The sequence below is a fragment of the Alternaria alternata genome (assembly GCF_001642055.1).
Source record: "Alternaria alternata strain SRC1lrK2f unplaced genomic scaffold CC77scaffold_18, whole genome shotgun sequence".
Classification (NCBI taxonomy): domain Eukaryota; kingdom Fungi; phylum Ascomycota; class Dothideomycetes; order Pleosporales; family Pleosporaceae; genus Alternaria; species Alternaria alternata.
Window position 1 is genome coordinate 741467 of NW_017306207.1, and position 13808 is coordinate 755274.

The 13808-nt window shown below is 50.5% G+C and overlaps 6 protein-coding genes and 1 non-coding gene across 7 annotated transcripts; 5 read left to right on the forward strand and 2 right to left on the reverse strand.

The window, feature by feature from the left end:
- Window positions 1-215: 215 nt before the first annotated feature.
- CC77DRAFT_1097489 (hypothetical protein) lies at window positions 216-4344 on the forward strand. The gene is made up of 9 exons (XM_018529896.1): window positions 216-504; window positions 557-779; window positions 829-888; window positions 939-1253; window positions 1309-1588; window positions 1647-3069; window positions 3124-3597; window positions 3645-3836; window positions 3889-4344. The coding sequence occupies exons 1-9, from the start codon at window positions 416-418 to the stop codon at window positions 4118-4120; spliced, it is 3288 nt and encodes a 1095-aa protein (XP_018383093.1). The 5' UTR covers window positions 216-415; the 3' UTR covers window positions 4121-4344.
- Window positions 4345-5150: 806 nt separating this feature from the next.
- Window positions 5151-6586, forward strand: CC77DRAFT_1064284 (hypothetical protein; the record flags this gene model as incomplete). The annotated part of the gene is made up of 2 exons (XM_018528707.1): window positions 5151-5487; window positions 5538-6586. 2 exons carry the CDS (start codon window positions 5151-5153, stop codon window positions 6584-6586), a joined length of 1386 nt encoding a protein of 461 aa, XP_018383094.1.
- A 244-nt stretch (window positions 6587-6830) lies between these two features.
- CC77DRAFT_1064285 (hypothetical protein) lies at window positions 6831-7859 on the forward strand (the record flags this gene model as incomplete). Its single annotated transcript, XM_018528708.1, has 4 exons — window positions 6831-7184; window positions 7236-7441; window positions 7489-7718; window positions 7774-7859. The coding sequence occupies 4 exons, from the start codon at window positions 6831-6833 to the stop codon at window positions 7857-7859; spliced, it is 876 nt and encodes a 291-aa protein (XP_018383095.1).
- Window positions 7860-8671: 812 nt separating this feature from the next.
- On the forward strand, window positions 8672-10392 carry CC77DRAFT_1023187 (protein fluG). The gene is made up of 2 exons (XM_018525620.1): window positions 8672-10069; window positions 10121-10392. Exon 1 carries the CDS (start codon window positions 8755-8757, stop codon window positions 10036-10038), a length of 1284 nt encoding a protein of 427 aa, XP_018383096.1. The 5' UTR covers window positions 8672-8754; the 3' UTR covers window positions 10039-10069; window positions 10121-10392.
- Window positions 10352-10423, reverse strand: CC77DRAFT_t75. The gene has a single exon. It is a non-coding gene; the product is annotated as a tRNA-Thr (tRNA).
- A 331-nt stretch (window positions 10424-10754) lies between these two features.
- On the forward strand, window positions 10755-11484 carry CC77DRAFT_1052620 (hypothetical protein; the record flags this gene model as incomplete). Its single annotated transcript, XM_018527708.1, has 1 exon — window positions 10755-11484. A coding segment is annotated over one exon (617 nt), but the record flags the coding sequence as incomplete, so codon positions are not given.
- Window positions 11485-11774: 290 nt separating this feature from the next.
- CC77DRAFT_1097494 (hypothetical protein) lies at window positions 11775-13721 on the reverse strand. Its single transcript, XM_018529897.1, has 6 exons — window positions 13380-13721; window positions 13278-13294; window positions 13008-13207; window positions 12637-12945; window positions 12241-12583; window positions 11775-12185 (listed from the first exon to the last, which is right to left on the reverse strand). Exons 1-6 carry the CDS (start codon window positions 13484-13486, stop codon window positions 11968-11970), a joined length of 1194 nt encoding a protein of 397 aa, XP_018383098.1. The 5' UTR covers window positions 13487-13721; the 3' UTR covers window positions 11775-11967.
- Between the last annotated feature and the right edge of the window lie 87 nt (window positions 13722-13808).

Genomic DNA, 13808 nt, shown 5'->3' on the forward strand with positions numbered 1-13808 from the left:
TCCAGAATGCCACAGGCGGTTATGTGATTATCGCACTTACATCCTACCAGATCGCTCTCGCTTTTCAGCCAATCTCATACTATGCGTCGTCATTGGCAGAAGTGGCAACAGGGCTTTACTGTGGAATGACGTAGATGGAGGCATCTGGCAGGGTTGGCGCAGAACATGCTGTGTAGGGCCAAAGGCAATCTACGGTTCAGCGATCAGAATTCTGTCTTCTGGTTTACAGATGCCTAGCGCGTGTAACCTGCTGCCCTTGTCACGCTCGCCGATCGTCCCACCTAGCCTTCACCGGTCATGATAAGCTATACAGCCTGGATAACCGTCGATTCATCCCATAGCCACGGCTCCTCATCCTCACAGTCAAGCCGTGCTCATCAGCTGCTACATCGACCATGCTTGCATCACACATCTCATGAACATGCCTCAGACACTTTCTGTTATTGATACCGGCGCTGTATTGACTGTCCTAGGAAGCACGGACGTGGTTGATTGGGACACGACGTACGCAACAAGGCTGATAGTTGATGCATGATCACTAACCCAACGATGTTAGCATCATCGCCATTCCTGACATCGGAAATCCCATATCCGTTTCGGATTGGACAGATGGGCAGTCTTGTTGGCTGGAAACTGTACTACCTTCTCTTGCCAAAAGACCACGTGTGTACGTGTTCCAATGGAGCGTCAGAGGAGGCAAAGAGTTTTCGTGGGACCAACTTCTCCAATGTGGCGATAAATTACTCGAAAGACTGCTTGAACTCCCCGAAATCCCTGAGGTACTTGACCGTTCATTCTAGAAACTCAGATTGCTGAATATCTTCATAGTTCGTAAAGAAGCCTATGGTCTTCATTTGTCATGGGTTGGGTGGAATCGTTGCCAAACGAGTGCGTCCCAAGAACTAATTGTTCAGTCTTCCTCCAATAACAGCTTACAGGCCGTACAATCACTGCATCGGAACTTTTATGATCCGGCTATCAATTCCTTGGTCACCTGTGTGGCTGGTATGGTCCTTTTGGGCACCCCGCATCCTACCTTTGAAAGACAACAAGACTGGCCCAAACTAACACAGATCATCAAAGCAAGTACGCAACTTTCCAGAAAGGCTTTGAACGATGTAGCAAGATACGTCCCAGCGGTTGCTAGAGCTTCACGCATGTTCGAAGAATCTAATATCGACATACCGATTCTTTCAGTGTACGAGACGAAATCGAGCAAGGTCGGCTCGTCCCTGTTCTCCAAGCATGAAGTTGTGAGTAAGCTTCTACAAAAAGGATTTCTTCAAGCTCGAAGTAACAAGTGAAAAGCTTGTAGAGAGATTGTTGGCTCAGACCGGAGCTAAGGAAGAGCAACTTCTCCAAGCGGATAAGATGCATTCTAAGATATGCATGCTATGTGCGGGTGACAACTTGTCATTGCAACTTCGAGCTTTCTTCACCAAGGTAGAGAGTTCCATATCTCGGCAACGTTTGGAGGCGTCAACGCAGCGTGAGCAGATTTCTCTATTTGGCCAATTCTTCCTGACAAACGCAGATACGGCTAGTGTGGCTTGGACCAAAACAGTGGAAGAAGTACCACAACACGGACGTACGATCCAACTTGATGGTATCTCGGGATAGTAACCACTAAACTGATACGATTGCAGGTCCACTACCTCATACAGATTCCTCGTTTCCCTCCATGCCAGCGGCTACAGGAGGTGCGAGCGTCGATGTAACTAGCTATGAGATTCTTGGTTTGCGGGAGCCCATGAAGGGTGTTTACCAGACCGTCCAGCTACCTCAATACTTTTTCAAGCCGCATACACGTAATCCTGACTTCTTCGGCCGTCAAGACGTCCTCCATACCCTAGCTGAAGGACTCAATCCTTCGGTTGATTCACGTTCCAGATCATTTGCTCTATGCGGAGCTGGTGGTTTAGGGAAAACCTCGGTTGCGGTAGAATATGCCTACAGGAACAAAAGCATGTACGAAGCCATATTCATCTTACAGGCTAGCGACTCAGAGAAGCTGGCGCAATCATTTGCAGAGATTTCACTCGCTCTTGGTCTCGAGAGTGAAGCTGGAGACCAGATTGTCAGTAAGAACCTTGTCTTCAGATGGCTCTCACAGCCAGTCAGGCGCATGTCAGAGGGTACTGCAATCCTGGAAGATCAAAATCAGGATATTGTCCCGTGGTTGTTGGTGTTTGATAACGCCGATGATCTGAGTATCCTCCGCGATTATTGGCCTGAGTCCGAGTATGGATCGATATTAGTGACCAGTCGAGACCCTCTAGCGAAAACCAGGACGTACGTGGCCATTTCGTCCGGACTGGAGCTCGAGCCTTTCGTGGAAGTCGAAGCTGGGTTGCTATTACGGAAGTTGACAGGGCTCGCAGCGACTGCCGATATCCAGTCGTCTGAACTGGTCGCTCGGAAGCTCAGCGGTTTACCACTTGCTATAATGCAGATCGCAGGAACTATGGTTCGTCGGGATCTATCCTTTGAAGAATTTTCATCACTTTACGATCAAGAAGCTCTTCGAGCCGACCTGCACCGCGCAAACGAGTTTGCAAGCACAGCAAGGACTCTTTACACCACCTGGAACTTCCATGATCTTAGCCAAAGTGCTTTGTCTCTGATCAATGTGATTACCTTCTTCGATCCAGACCAGATTTCGGAAGACATCTTGATGATGATGTCAAGCGTGGAAGTTCGCCATCGACCAGAGGAATATCCTGTAACAGCGACCGGATTCATGGACGCGCGTTCAGAGCTAGCAAAATCATCTCTGGTCAAGCGTAATCGGGAAAGGAAAGAACTCGTGATACATCGCATTATACAAGACGCAGCAAGGTTGCGAATGCAGCCTAATGTCGTAGATTCATGCTTTATCAGCGTAACACATCTCCTCTATACCGCTTGGCCTTTCAGCGAATTTGAATTCAGTACCGCTCGGTGGCGCCTCTGTGAACCTCTAATCTCACATGTGGCCAATCTGTATCGGATTTACCAACAGACCGATGCGCTGAAAGCTGTGAAGGAAGGCCGCCCTGAACTCGCTCGTTTGTTCATGGATTTTGGATGGTAAGATCAGTGATGCTGGAACGAGATTGGCTTTTCTTACGCTTACTCATACAGGTATTTCATTGAAAGAGGAATTCTTGACGAGGCTAGACCTTACCTCCAAAGCTCTCTTGAACTGTGCGACCTGGTTCCTGAATCTACTTATATCACGCGAGGAGATGCCGAGGGTTGTCTAGCTCAGCTTTTGAATCTCACCAACGATTACAAAGCCGCCATGGTACATGCCAAAATCGCAGCCGGTATATTTCAAGTACACGATCCACTGGGCTGGAGGATGGCCCAAGCCCAAAATGAGGTCTGTGAGGCGTACATTGCAGCTTCCAAGTATGAGGAGGCATTGCAGCAAGCCGAGCTTTCCATAAAAAGCTATTTCGCACTTCCGGAGGACGACTATCCCGACTGGGCAGTCATGAACAAGGCCTACGCACTGTACAAGTTAGGTCGGCTTGACGAGGCTAATGACACGCTTGAAGACTACCTAGATCTACGAGCAAAGAAGTTTGGACCGATGGATTCTGAATCTCTCAAGTCAGTACACAATGGAACAGGGACTACCTTAGCTGACTCCTACGCAGAACTGGCCAATGCCTCTACTTACTGGGTCTAGTTCGATTGGCTCAAGGTCGGCCAAGAGACGGCCTCACGTTTTATACGAAGGCGCTAGATCAGTACCTCTCAACGATTGGACCGAATCATTTTCGGGTAGCGATGCTCTACCATAGGACAGGCGAGCTCCACCTAGCAATAGGCCAACTGATCAATGCTTGGTAGGTTCCAGAATGCTGATTCGCATTTCGTCTCGCTAACACTCCTCCAAAGCGATATGTTTGAAAGAGCAATCAGGACGTTTGATGAACGACGACAATATGCCACTCAGGTCGCGCGCACATTGTACTCGCTTGCGCTGACCCAGGAGATGGCAGGTCGACATGAAGACTCAGCTCGTACGTCGGAAAAGTACAGCATTGCTATGCGTAAGTTATCTAAGGAACATGGTCGTGAGCTGAAGTACAAAGATTTGGATGATCTGATACGGAACAACTGGGATTGATCGAACTTATCTGCTTAGAGGATCAGATCGATGCAATATTGAGAGCGCTTTTCGTACTCTTCACATGACGCAACGGCGACTACTTCGCATCGTCCATAATAGTGGCTTGGTACTAGCGACACATTATAATACTTTTACTAAGTATCAGAGCAAGATTATCCTTTCAGGTTTGCTTTGTATCAGTGCGCCTCACTAAACGGCGGTAACTTTCAAGACTTAGACACTCGTCCAGCAGAATATAATTACTGCGCCTGGTTATTGGTGGGGCTCCTGCAAGCCACACTATCATGTGTCGCGTACCCATGTCCATGTGGTAGGCCGGGATTGGTGGTGGTGGGCGGCTTAGCCATTTGGATCCCCTGAAAATCGCCCTGAACTAAGGCAGTATTCAACCGGGACGGTTGCATCAGGCGTTTTCTGTCTCTGCTCTAGGTCTGTCGCTGTTGCGTGGCATCGAGTTGATGTCACTGCGTATACACAGCCCCCACTGATCCGTGTTATGCGCACACGACGCGCGCGCCTGTTCCAATACCTTATAGTATCGTCTTCTAGTTCCTGTGAAACAATAGTGGACACTCATCTTCACATTGACTGCCTGATGGAGATGAACTGCAGATCCCACGATAGTACCGATGGGCTTGACCATCAAGGGTCACAGCTTTCACTCCAAAACTCCGCTCATGATACCAATCTTCGGCGAAGACGGACGCCAAGCGACTATGCTAAAACCGTCTCGAAACACTCCACTCGATCCGAACATGATTCCCTCTACCCTGGTGTACAATACCGCTCTATTGTCAAATTCCTGAACTCAACCGGCCAACATCACGGAACGAAGAGTCGTACTCCAGATCCTCCTTTCCCAAAGCGAGAGCATAGCTTTGCGATTTTACATGACTTGGCTTATGATAGACAAGATCCGCAGTATTTCACAACCTTCGATGACCCGCAAGCACTATTTTGCCATCCGGCACCTCGAAAAGATTGCGGGCAACTTCTATTCCTTCGAGGGTATCCTTCACACACATGGATGAATACTATTGGCGCTAGATATCGTATTGATCCAGAAGTCTTTCGAAGACAGCTCCAGCAGGTCCCTGGAAGCGATTACTACGACCTACCAGACCTTCCCTCTTCTTCCATCAACATCATCAAACTATCCACTACCACGATCGGTTATGGAGAGGTACCTTCTAGCAGCAGGCACGAACATGAAACTCAGCTGCAAGATCACTTCAACAATCTCGGAAAGAGCGGACTGATTGGAGAGTCAATCGTCCGCCAACTTTGGAATCATGACGAAATGCATTTCTCGATTGAGCAAAACATTATCGTGAATGTCGTCAGAAGACAAGAGGGCTGGCTAGGTACACTTGCCAGGAAGCTAGCAAGTGAGACTGTACTGACTTGATGACAGCATTGATACTCCTTGATCACGGACGGGACCTTGATGAAGGACCACAAGGTCCTTGGCTGGAGCCTCTTTGCCAGAGAGGCAAGTTCAGCAGCGTCTTCCAGCCCGTGATCCAGTTTGAGCCGAAGATCTGGTCCACGGAGAAGCAAGCGAAGACGAACAATCTTGGTGTGCCGAGTGACGTGGCCAGCGCGACCCGGAGACCGTACGCACAAAGCGCTTCATTGCTGGCTAGCCGTCACTACGGCCAATTTTTGTCGTTACCATTGATGCGTATCGATCCGTTCTATGCCCTGCACGATCTATTCATATTCTGTAGCAGCGCTGAAAATCAGTTCTTGAACGCTCTGAGATACAAAGTGAAGTCTTCATTTTCCCACAGCAACGACGAGAAATATCTTCAGCAGTCTCTCGACAACTTTCGGTATCATAAGAATATACTTCGCTCAAAGATAGAGCGATTTGAAGATATCATCAAGTGCATTCGCCTGCGTGGTGATAGAAAATGGCATACGTGGCAGCCATCAGCACAATCCCCAGCTGCCAGAGCACCGATTCCATTACATCCTTCGAACAAAGACAAGGAGAACGCTATACTTCAAGGCGATGCAGACGCATCTGCAGTCAAAATCCTTCAAGATTACGAAGCCTTGTTGCAAAAGGCCATAGCACTCTCACGATTGTATAACGAAGAGCTGGATGAATTGCGCACCTCCGCAGCATTACTGGAAGCCAAAAAGAGCGTAGAACAGGCCGAAAGTATTGGCAGGCTTTCTTGGTTGGCATTTCTTTTTCTCCCCCTCTCTCTCACGGCTGCACTCTTTGGGATGAACTTCAAAGAGATTGGCACGAATCTTAGCATCTGGATTTACCCGGCCTTATCTGTTCCAGTCTTCCTGCTCACTCTCTTGATCTATTTCTGGCCCAACGCCTATCAGTTTGTCCAGATAAATCTAGCCCGATGCGGCTCTGTTGTATCGAAGCGCGACCGGCAGCGTTTGCAGCGATCAACATCGAAAACAGCCGATGCAGATGCAGCCGCTGACGTGTAGATAGCCTGACTTCCACCAATTATAGACCACGCATCGAAACCCCCAGAAATTGAGGCTTCAAGCAATACATGTCGTCTATGCAGGTAAGCTGCACCCTTGTGAGAGCAGTGCGCGACTGCAGACAAGAGTTGGGGGCGAAGCCTTGTGCACATGCCCTCATCAAACTGGCCATATGCTTCTACCTTCTGTCGATTCGCCATTACTACCGGCTCGCCACACCCAAGAGAAGCAGTGTACGCTCTGCATGGATTCCGAAACATCACCATGCGATACATTTGGGGAGATCAAGTTCGTCCGACAAAACTCTTGGCCGGAGAACGAGAAACCCTACGTCTTAACTTACCTGCCAAATGACAACTTTCCCTTGACCAATTTCGATTTCGAAGATGTACGGAATGTTCCAATCAAAGATATGCGACCTATCAAAGACGAATTGTCGCTAGACTGTGAAGGATTTGTGGTCGCTGATTTTGCGAGTGCTCTAACTTACGATGAGTTTTTCGAAGAAGAGAAGTTAAGAGCAGTCTTCGCGAATGAGTTGCGCAAGTTTTGGAAAGATCGTTATGGCGTCAAAGCGATCTACATCCATGAATGCGTCGTGAGTCCATCCGTAGATAAAGGTCTAGGGCAGTGATAACAGAGACATTAGATCAGAAAACGAGATTCATCACCAGGCAAAGGATATGGACAGCCAGTCCAGGAAGCTCATACTGGTATGGTGGTCAAACAGCTATGTCATGAAAGCATATTCTCAAAGCGCACAGACTACACGATTGACTACATCCGACAACTCATACCACAACTTGTAGGACACAACGCCGTTGATATCCTCGCGCGCCGGTTCCAGATGGTCAAGTAGGCTTTATCATCGCCCTTCTGCAACCATTATCTGACTCTCGCAGTCTATGGAAGCCCTTACGTGGGCCTTTGCGTGATTGGCCCCTCGCCGTTTGCGATTACAGCTCAGTGTCCTCGGTCGATATGATACGCGTGGATGAAGTACACAAAGAAGACATACTCGAGTCGCACGGCGTGCAATATAGTCCATCACAGAAGTGGTACTACCTAAGCGACATGAAGCCCAGTGAGATGCTGATCTTCAAGGCAGCAGATTCGCACATGGAAGGCGCAGGTACGTAACGTAACTCAGAACTTATCATACGCAAAGACAACTTACGAAAAAACAGTGCCGCATTCCGCGTTCAAGGATACGAGATACGAGAGCGAGCTACCACGAGAGAGTATTGAATTGAGAGTGCTACTAGTGTGGTGAAGTAAACTTGTAGTATTGTTATATATACGAAATATGCGTCTGCCAAAGTCTTGATACCAAAAGCGATTGATATGGTTTTCAAGACGGCAACCTGATGGCAATACGAACATCCAACAACTTGGTCACACCGCTCGTGCTTCGTATTGCCTGTCATCCAAGGCTACCATACCGTTTCTGATCGACTTCCTACTTAGCTTACTGCTTGCAAACGTCAACAATAAAACTTTATCGACACGTACCAGGCTCATCAGTTGCTACCCAATTGTGCAACGAATCTTTCCACTGTATCGATGCGCATGACTTTCGTGCCATCGGCACTATTGGCCTCGTTAGGTTGTGCTCCTTTGCCCGGTCCCGTCGCGCATGGGAAGGTATTGGGATCGAAGGTGGAAGCCGAAGAGATGTTCTGTGGCCACCTGCCCTTCCAGGGTTGAACTTTTTGCGCCGTCATTGTTGCGTATCTCTTGACTTTTGGTGGTTTGTTTGATGATTTAGTTGACGGTCAGGATGATTGTAGAAGACATCCTGTGGGGCAGGCTGAAGTACCTGTTGTTCTGAGGCTCTGCACCTCGTCTAACCCTGTCATTTCTCAGAGATGATGAGGGGAAACCTAGTCTAGCGGGCGTTGTGCTCATGCAGGCGCGCAGTCGCCTAGATTCTAATCCGCTGCGATAGCGATTGCCGCTCGATTGTTACGACCAGGCAGTGCAGCCAATGTATGGATAACACGTATTCAGCCTGCTCGGACCTGTGTTCCCGTCTCACAAAGAGGCTACTGTTCACTTATGGCTACAGAATCCCACAAATCCAGTTCTTGACTCCATAACTTCGGCTTCTTATTTCCATCAGCTATCAAAAACAGCTAAGTCACAATCTCCATAGATTTCAGCAACCAATGGACATGTTGGTAGCATTCTTCGCGCAGAACGCTTCAATCGAATACGTCAGATACCAATGGGTCGACTACTCCGGCGTCCTGCACGCAAAAGTGATACCAAAAGCATATTGCCTGACTATGGAGGCCAATGATAAGCGAATCTCGCTTGCGCAGAACTGCTTGATCGTTCCCATATCCACCGCGCCTGACTGTTTCCCCGCAGGCCCACAGCGCTGGGAGTTGAGTCCAGACTGGCCGTCCCTACGCGTTTGCCATTTCAAGCCAAACCACGCCATGGTAATGTGCTTTATCACGCAGGTAGAGCCGCAAAGTGGAACACCATTCGAGAAATGTCCACGAAAAGCATTGTACCGAGCAGTCGACGCATTTGGTGATGAGACGCGTGTTCTCATCGGCTACGAGATTGAGTTCGTGCTGCTAGACGAACACGCAAATCTCGCGTCGAGTTTGGATCGAAATACCGGATTCGCATCCATGGCAGGTCTTCGCGGCGAAGGTTTGCTGATCATGGAAGAAGTATGTGAGGCCCTACTCAAGTCGGGAATAGCTGTCCAAGACTTCCACACGGAGATCGCAGATCAATTCGAGATTGTCCTTTGCCCAGAAGATCCTGTGAGAGCCATCGACGCACTCATGCTTGCGCAAGAAACCATCCGGTCAATCACGATCAAGCACGGAGTAAAGGCATCATTGGCTCCAAGGCCAGTGATATCTGGGCCTCAGAACGGACTTCATACCCATGTATCGCTGAACCCTCTTCCCGAAAATGCCGCGTCTTTCCTTCAAGGTGTTCTCGAGAACTTATGTTCCTTATGCGTTCTTGGCATGCCAAACTTCGACAGCTATGTGCGTGTCATGGATGACGGAGCTGGGTGTTACATAAGCTGGGGTACGGAGAACCGCGACCTTCCCATCCGCAAAATTGGGGACCGCTGGGAGTTTCGGTGCGTGGATGCCACAGCTAACCATTATCTTTTCCTTGCGGCGTTGCTTTCGGCAGGCCATGAGGGCATGAAGCAGAACTCTGAATTGCGATTCAAAGATTGTATGGAGTTTCAGGAAAACATGACTGCCATGAAGATGGCTTCCTATGGCATCAGTGAGAGGATGCCAAACACGTTGACTCGGACGATAGAGGCAGCAAAACATAGCGAGGGAATGACAACATGGCTTGGCAAATCTTTGATGGACGAATATATTAGGCTGAAAGAAAAGGAGGTAACTGTATTCCAATCAATGCACGATGAGGAAAGACGAAAACGGTACTTGCGCTTCTTTTAAGCAGCTCGCTGTCGATTATTCGTACTAGCTACTACTCAACCGTAAGCATGGAGCTCGAATTGGGAAAACTTGTTGAGCATACGGTTTGAGTCTCTTACCTAATATTGGAGGGTCCTTCTCCAATGTTGAGTCGATTCACGACGGACTTCGAATCCATGGAGATGTCCGCACATAGTCCTTCGGGATGATTCGGTCACGGTTTGCTCTCAAGACGGAAGGAAGTTTGCGTGCTGAAGGTTGTCGGGTTGTGCCATGCAAGGACTTCAGTGCGCAACCGTTCGATCAGCCAACAAATTCCGCTCCACAAAAACAATGCCTTCCGCCAGAATTGAACTGACGACCTCGTCATTACTAGTGACGCGCTCTACCACTGAGCTAGGAAGGCTGATATTGTTTCGATGATGACTAATCGATGACCGCCGACCGCATAAATCATATTATAGCATTCGTCGTTTGTGCAAGTCTCTCATCGTGACGAAGATTAGTTGAGAAATCCTGAACTCGAACCGGGTGAAGCTAATAAGCAACTGGCTTGAGTCTCCTTAGTCAACATTGGGGCCCAATGTTGACTAGGTATCTCATGCAGCCAGTTGCATTCCTCCGGAGGTAAGAAAACGCGCTAATCAACTCCGCCAAAACTTTCGCGCCAGATGCCTCGGAGCTCTAACATCTACCCACTTGTGTCTCTCTATTGCGCGCACGCTCACGAACCCTCACCATGGCACGAACACCTACCGAAACCTCGTCCACAATCTCCGCGATTGCGAACCCAGACACTAAATCTTCCGCGCCCGCGCCCAAAGACGTAGACACGTCCGAGCTCGACGCAACCACCACACCAACATCCTCCAACACCAAGAAGCGCAAACGCAAAGACAACGCCCAAGAAAAACAAGTCCACATCCTCCACCAGTCTACATTCCGAAAAACAGCATGGTCCTACTTCCACCTCATCCTCCTCACACCCGGAACCGCAGCCATACCACCAGCCACAGCCTCCCCAGACTCGACGACGACATCCCTCTCACCCCTCCTAGCCTCCTCCCTCCTCACACATTCACTGCGGTCCTACCTCGGTATCACAGGCACAGCGATACCCATCGACATGCTCAAGATCTCTGAACGGAGTGTCTGGGTGAGGATACCACGGCAGGACGCACGCGCGTTCAGAGCCAGCCTGAGTGGGTGGGTGGGTACGTGTGATGGGGAAGACATACCGGGTGTTGAAGGGGGAATGGGTGTCAAGGTCGGGGTGGCCTGGAGGGTTGTGGGAGAAGGTGGTGTGCTTGGAGGAATAACGACGGGTGGTGATGGAATGGATCTCTTTGGGTAAAGATGAAGGATGGAGTATCTAGGCAAACGACAAACTTGGGGTTCCAGAGAGGAAATGATGGTACACCAAGACAGCGAGATGCTGTTCTGAAGCGCATGGCATTGCGCTGCGCTCGCTGAGGTTAAAGTCGTACAGTACAGATCAAGGTCATACGCGTCAATTATCGTGGGCTGCGTAGAAGCGACTAGACGACACGCCATATCCTCGATAAGCAACACGCGACAGAAGTGCGCGATTCTCGCGTTATGCGCTCAGGGTGGAACAAACTCAAAGTCAAGAGGACACAGGGAGGGCTAGTGTGGCATCTGCTACGAGCCCACATAGCACTGCGGTCAAGATCTATGCAGCCACGGGTGACCCTATATCAGGTCACCGCAGCATTGGTCTCTCAGACACTACCAGCGAGAACACAGGAAGAGAACAAAGTCATTGAATCTACACAGTTCAGAAAGGTATCTCTAGCAACCTCCGAAAACCTCAGCCACCAAGCATCGCCTGTTGTTCGCATCGCGGCCTCACTCTGTCGCAACCGTAAGTTTTGTGTATCCTTCGTCCGTGTATCGGCGCACGACTCAGCAAACCAGGATACGACGAGTTTACTGCCAACCAGGCTGCGGTGTATGGTGACCACCTGGAGGGCCACCGTAGCCAGCCTGGTGCTGACCAGGAGGAGGAGGATACTGCTGGCCTCCACCACCATATTGGTTAGCATGCGTAGGAGCACCACCATACTGGTTGTGCTGATGTTGATCATAGTTGCCAGGGCCGCCATAGGGACCGCTTGGTGCACCATAAGCAGGGCCTCCGTAGCCAGCTACACTAGATATCAGTTTTGCGCATCCTTTCCCTCACGCGTATTTGGTCCATACCTTGTTGTCCATAGCCACCTGGTGGACCCCCATGTGGTGGTCCTTGACCGTAACCTGGTGCTGGTCCACCATATCCTGATTGACCACCGAAACCAGCTTGCGAGCCATAGCCATGTTGCTGGCCACCGTGCTGTGGCTGGGGAGTGTGTTGTTGTGAGCCGCCGTAGCCGCCGTGGGGTTGACCCTGGCCATATTGTTGTCCGTGACTCGGAGCACCGCTGCCGTATTGGCCGCCTTGAGCGCTGTGGTTGTAGGAAGTTGGTGGTGCGGTGCCGGTGTAGGTTCCGCCTGAAGAGGCACCAGAGTAGCCGTAGTCGCCAGCGCCGTTGTTTGGCTTGTTGTGCTAGATGTTGTCAGCGCATTTCCTCAAGTCGTATGACGTAGAGGGCATTGTACCGATCCACCACCACCGAGTACGCTCCCAAGCATGCCTCCAAGCCCGCCTCCGGAAGAACTGCCACCATGTTGACCTCCAGACGAACTTCCGTGCTGCTTCCCACCACCTAGCAGACCGCTAGCAAGCTGTCCAACAAGGTTGCCGGCACCGCCACCGCCACCAGAGTGTCCGCCAGAAGAACCGCCATGTTGTTTCCCACTGCCCAAGAAACTCCCCGCGAGTTGGCCAACGAGGTTTCCCGAGCCGCCGCCGCCATGGCCTCCACTACCACTCTGCTTGTTTCCCATAAGCGCGTTCATCGCAAAGCCCTGTATGCCCTTTGTCAGCCTGCATGCCCGATTGATGCCCAAGTATGTCGAGTGTCTCATACACCCAGTCCGCCTGCCCTGTCTCCAGTCGGGCCGTCGCCCATGCCTCTTGTTCCATCGCCCGCGCCGTCTGGACCTGATGTGCCGGGTACGTTGTATGGATTCGTTGATTGCGCCGGGGTGCTGTGGTTGGAGGAGCCGCCTACGGGGGCTTCGCTGGTGGGCAGTTCCCATTGCGAGACGCCGGTGCTGATTTGGACATCTGTCGCGGAGGGTTAGAATGTGCGATGTTGTTGTATATATGGCGCGACCAAGCCGACTAGGCTACGTACAATAATACTTTCGTGACCTGGCGTGTATGTTAGTTTCGTGTCGCGGGGCAACGAGTGCAAGGGCGGGGCGGCCAAAGCATCATATGGTAGGCTTCAACATACGAGTTATCCCACTGCGCTATCCATCCAGCAGGAAGCTTGGGGAGGGTAGGGTCGGTAGGGCCCGAGTCCGGCGACACAGGCGGGATGGGAGGTGTGGGTACCGCCATGTTGTTTTGTGGAGAGGCGATGGCGGGGTAAGGAAGAGAGAGGATGCGATAGAAGAGGGGAAAGAGATATAAGAAAGTTGGTTAGTAGGGGAGGAGAGGCGGCCGGGGATATCAATACATCGCAGCCAGCGGTTATATGACAGGAGTGCGAACAGCAATGGGCGAGTGGTCCTTGTTAGCGTTATGGTGGGGATTGGCCAGGATGCTGGGACGCTCTGCGAGGCTGTGCACTTTGCGCAGTCAGGAAAGTGACGCACATGTCCGGCAGGCGAATGTGTTTCTTTCAGCTGGCTTGCGTCTTACTGCGACCACATTGCTACTA